Source organism: Fundulus heteroclitus, chromosome 18 (assembly GCF_011125445.2).
Source record: "Fundulus heteroclitus isolate FHET01 chromosome 18, MU-UCD_Fhet_4.1, whole genome shotgun sequence".
Lineage (NCBI taxonomy): Eukaryota > Metazoa > Chordata > Actinopteri > Cyprinodontiformes > Fundulidae > Fundulus > Fundulus heteroclitus.
This window is the reverse complement of record NC_046378.1, coordinates 22,227,829-22,233,090: the sequence shown is the minus strand read 5'-3', so window position 1 is coordinate 22,233,090 and position 5,262 is coordinate 22,227,829. Positions and strand designations below refer to the sequence as shown.

At 42.5% G+C, this 5,262-nt stretch overlaps 1 protein-coding gene across 1 annotated transcript; it reads right to left on the bottom strand.

Moving 5' to 3' along the window:
- Positions 1–459: 459 nt before the first annotated feature.
- Positions 460–4,017, bottom strand: LOC118566759 (fukutin-related protein-like). Its single transcript, XM_036150130.1, is given in 3 exon segments — positions 460–1,613; positions 1,615–2,220; positions 3,673–4,017. Coding segments are annotated over 2 exon segments (1,590 nt in total). The 5' UTR covers positions 2,104–2,220; positions 3,673–4,017; the 3' UTR covers positions 460–512.
- Positions 4,018–5,262: the final 1,245 nt, after the last annotated feature.

Below are 5,262 nucleotides of genomic sequence, written 5' to 3'. Positions count from 1 at the left end.
ATTGTGAGGAAGGTAAGACACAAAGAAACCGCGGAGGGCATAGGGATGGGAAAACAAGGAAAGACTGAAAGAGGTAAGGAAAGAAAGAAACAAGGAAGGAAGGAAAGAGAGGACACAAGAAGGGGACAATGAAGAGAAAAGGAAAGCTAAAACCTGCTGAGAGTCACAAACATTAAACGCAAAACACATTCAGAATTTTAAATAACTCACCTTCACAGCAGTAATATTTATACTCTACAATACATTCAGTCAACTATATAGCAAACGCGGTTGATTGTTTAAGGTGGGCCATAATGTCATTACACTAGTAGTCTTTACATTTAAACACGTATTAGAAAAAATAAGACCAGCTTTAAATATCATGTTGGCAGCTAGTATGTAGTAAAACTGAAACCGTGTTAGCGACGTGTAGTGCTCTTACATCTTTCAGAGAGAACATGAGGTATCTTTTTTTTTTTCAGTAAATAAATACAGTGCAATATAAAAAAGGAACCGAGAACCACTGCTGCGGATCATAATTTGCTTCTGTCCAGCCTTTTTTTCATGGGGTTGGGGTACTGGGGATTCTCAATCACCCCCTCCCCGAACTTCAGCTCCAAGAAGGCCCTTTGGTTGTTGGGGCCGTAGGCCGTGATGCCAGCGAAGGGCATGGGCACCAGCGGCTGCAGGAAGTGTTCGGGGAACTCCACGTCTTGCTTGTGCTCCGTCCACGTGTCTTTTGTCATGACGCCGTTGCGCGGGTAGAAAGGCCACAGGTCCACGTGCAGGTGGTTGGCCTCGCTGTACTGCACCCGGTAGAAGTCTCCCTCCACCGCCCGCTCCCACACGTAGCCGTTAGCGTCTACCAGGGAGCCCGAGTCCAGGCTCTTCAGGTGGTCGCAGTTGGGCACGTCCTCCAGGTAGATCCCCAGGTCCACGTCGTAGTCCCAGGGGATGATGTCTTGGTGGCGGACGGCACCGAGAAGAGAACCCCTTCCAGCCAGTAAACGCACGCCGGAGCTCTCCAGGACATTGATGACGTATTTGGTGGTTTCCCTCAGGGCTCGCAGACAGCACGGAGGTGTCCAGCGATCCAGGTACAGGTAGTCTGGCGTATCGTCCTGCACGGTGCCAAAGCAGCGGGGAGTCTCTTTGGAGCAGCCGAACCACTGTTCCTTCCCCTCGGGTAGCAGGAGACGCTTCAGACCGAAGCTCCTCATGAGCTTCCCCGTGGCCTCCTTCAGTCGAGTGTCAGCCTTCCACTGGTTGTGAGCGGAGCTGAAAAGCGGTCGGTGGTTTGCCGAGAAACACGGGCTCTCCAGCAACTTCACCTTCCAGCCCCTCAAGGTGGTCTGAACGAAAAGGGCAGGGAAGAGGGGACGCCCCAAAGGGACAGACAGGTTGAAAAGGTCTTCAGTGCGAATCAGGACTACGGCGTCGCCTTGCAAAGCTGTGCACACACTCCCACTGCTCCCCGAGGCGGCCGGCGAGTAGGTGGCGGTCCACTCCTTGAGGTTCACCCGCAGGTGGAGACACTGCACGGCGGACCGCGCCAACACGGGCACGGCTACCAGCCTCACAGGCCCCCCGCCTTCCCCTTCCAACTCTTTGATGAGTCTCTCAAAAACCCTTGGCTGCCTCCAGCTCCACGCCGTCGGGCACCAACAGCACGAACTCCGTCTGCACGTGAAACTCCGGCCTGTGGGCGTGCGGCGGCTGGTCGGGGCTGGGAGAGAGCACTAGAAGCCGGGCGCCGTCTGGAAGCACGAGGGGAGGATACGGAAACGTGTCGGCCACGGCCAGGAAGGGAAGCTCCGGACGTTGACGGAGGAAGGAATTAGCCACATCCCCAACAAAATTCTCAAAGAATTCGAACTCCCGAAGAAGAACGGTGACTCGTGGGCTTCGGCCGTGGCCCTCTACTGCCATTCCTCCATGCTCACCTCCAATAACCCCTAAGGCTCCCCCGAAAGGGGAAGCCGGCCGGACAGTTCTCCTCGAGCCCCTTCCGAGCTCCTTCCTTTTCTCCATCATCTGCTGCTGGGCTCGAGACACGTAATAAAGTATGAGGAGGTTGAGGATGATGGCACCCGTTAACAGACCCTGGCACAAACTGATACGCATGGCAAACGGGAATTCTGAAGAGTTTGTTGGAGGGAGAATTCAGGTTTTAATGAAGGCATCCAGGGGCAGGTTTGGGCTCCCCATGTGTTTGGCAGATAAATGAGAGTTGGAGAAAAACTAAAAGCAGAAAAAGACAAAGAAACCTCATAATACCATATACTCATATGTTTACAGGAAGAAAATGCATTGAGGTGTTCTTGAAGATTTATTGTGATTTTAAAGTGAAACTAATTTCACCCTAACCCTACAGTATATTTCATTATATTTCAACGAATAAGGCCATTAGTATACACAATAGGTAACAACAATGATTTTGTCATTGGTGTTGATTAGGAAATATACTGTATGTGTTTATTCTTGTTTTATTACAGCCCATGAAGATTAGTGGAACAATAATAAAAAAATAAAACATGCTGTTAATTCTAATGTTTTAAAATAAAAATCTTGATCTTTACACATCATTGCATGATTGATGTTATGCAATTGCTGTTTTATTTCCCACAGACCTCTACGGAAAGACTTAACACAATGATAATCATCAAAGCTCTGGTTATATCCTGACCTTTGAAAAATATCCTAACCAGTGTTGCCAGACTGGGTGGGTTTTCACCCAATTGGGCTTTCTTTTAACACGTTGGGCTTTCAACGGTTGTTAACTTTTGGGATGCTTTTCACAATTGGCAGGTTTTTAGGAAGTATTCATGGGGAAATCTTATCTAAAAAGCTGTCATTTTGTGGCAAAATGTACCTTGCACACACTCATTTATTTTGAAATGTCTAGTATCTGTCAACTGGATTAATAATCATTGGTTAGTCAAGTGTCACTATAAAACTATGTTGGTCACTGTCAATTGTAAGCGCCCCAAATGGGGTTAAGAATTCAACTGACCAGCTTAAAAATGCTTCATGGCAGTGTGAAAGAAAAGATTGTTAGATTGGTCTATAGATTGGTGAAAGATAGAAATAAATGTTATATTAAGTTAAGATTTACAACTTAAATTGGTAGGTTATTGATAACTTGACTGTACATTTTGTGTGGAGCCTGTATGTGCAACGTTTTTCTTTCCCTTTGTGCAGTTGTGTGGGAATGGTGTGTTCTATTATCAGGTATGTAATATTTCTACGCTTTTAAGATGTGTTCAACAGAGGCTGCGATTCGGGCTGATTTTTTCAGTTGTGCGGGTTTAACGTCATGTTATGGCTGGAAACTGTGAGCCAGATCTGGCAACCATGATCCTGATATTTTAGATCAGAGCTTCTTTTGTACATTGCAGTTCCTCCTTCATCAAACAAAAATGTCAAACGTCGACACATTATTTCGATCTTAATACTTTACTTTTACAATATACATATATATAAACCTTATTTATTAAATCTATAATGCAAGCACAATGCACATCCGATCAAATTAGATGGTTTAAAGGCCTGCAGATGAAAAGGACAAGTTTGCAATTTTTTTGTAGAATGAACCGAAAGCCGTACACATATGATATTTTTTTGAGTAAAATTATTAAATTATTAAAGGAAAACAGCAGGAATAATTTACTAAAATCTATCTACACAGCTCACCTTTGTTTGAATGTACATCATCCTGCAGGACATTCCTTTGGGGGGTCCAGGGAAATCACAACATGCATTCGTAACCCGAAACCCTGGAAAGCACTAATGCATTTACATTATTTTTAACGCCATTGCGTGGCCAATCTTTCAATCAGCTTTGGTAAGCATTTGCGATGAACAAAAACACAAACAGCATTATTCACTGACATTTAAAAACGGTGGAGCAAATTGAGTCGTCATTACTGAAAGTAAAGACCTGCAACGTATTCAGTAAAATAAAGCTTAACAATGATCAGTTCAAGAAACCTTACTGTACGACTTTAGCATTAGGCTAGCATACGTTTCGCCGTTGTTGCCCGGACAACACATCCGCTTCCTGTCATTGTCCTTCAGCATAAAAGTGCCGCAAATGACATTTTACGTCACTTTATTTAATGTACTACTACTACTACTACTACTACTACTAATAATAATAATAATAATAATAATAATAATAATAATAATAATAATAATAATAATGGTGACGAAAGATGAATTTATTACCTGGGAGTATGTATTTGTGTATTAGCTACTGTCCTAGCTTTCTTAAAGACAAAATTCAGACAATTTTTTTTTTTTTTTTGCTGATATATGTACGCAGACCATAGAAACACAGCTGATGAATACAGTATGGATTTCTAAAGCAGAATTTTACAAAATGCTAACATAATTAAAAACTGATTGAAGGGGAAGAAAATCACAATCCTACTTTGTTTATTTGACATGAGGCAGCAACATAGAAGTAATCAGCTGATGTTATTAAACCAAAAGGACTTATTTTGACATATAATCTGAACAATTGCAATGCCATGTTTAAATTGCAAACATATTTAAGACAGGGAAATTAATGGCCTCCAATAGAGCAAGCAATTACAAGGACAATGCTCATCTTCAGAACTAATAAATGCTCAGACAAATTTTTGTTTTTGTTTGAATTTTTCTATTTTATTGGTTTCTGTGAATATTTGCTTCTTATAAAATGAGCAAAATCCCTATTGCCTCTTAATTATTTATGTGATTTGCCAGCGCCGAGAAACTGCATGCATATGGCTCTAGACTGCTAAGACTGCTATCACCAGGTGATACTTTGGTGAAGACGAAATATAATTGGGACTTGAAAATTATTCTTAATGGAGCCTATCAATCAGACTTGTTTTTTTAACAACTTGGCCAACCGTGGTTGCTGATAGGTTTTGATAATTAAATTTGACCATTCCACTCAGATCTGGTGCTCCTCACACATCGTTACTCTGTATTCTATTATTGCCACGTTACTGTTCAATGCCATATGTTATATCATCATGGGCGATTTCGCTTGGAGGCTTGTGTTTGGGAGGATGTATGTTGCCTTAATCAAATAAGTAAGGTTCATTTTTCTTGTTCTTGTCAGAGTATGCTGTGAGGTCACCAAGAGCTATTTTGGTTAAATAGGGTTAAAAATAGGGTCATATTTAAAGGAGACAACTTGTATAAAAAGAATCGGAACCAAAATGAATGGGAATGGGCAGAAACACTGAAATTTTAGAAAACATGCAATCTAATTCAATTACACATACGACT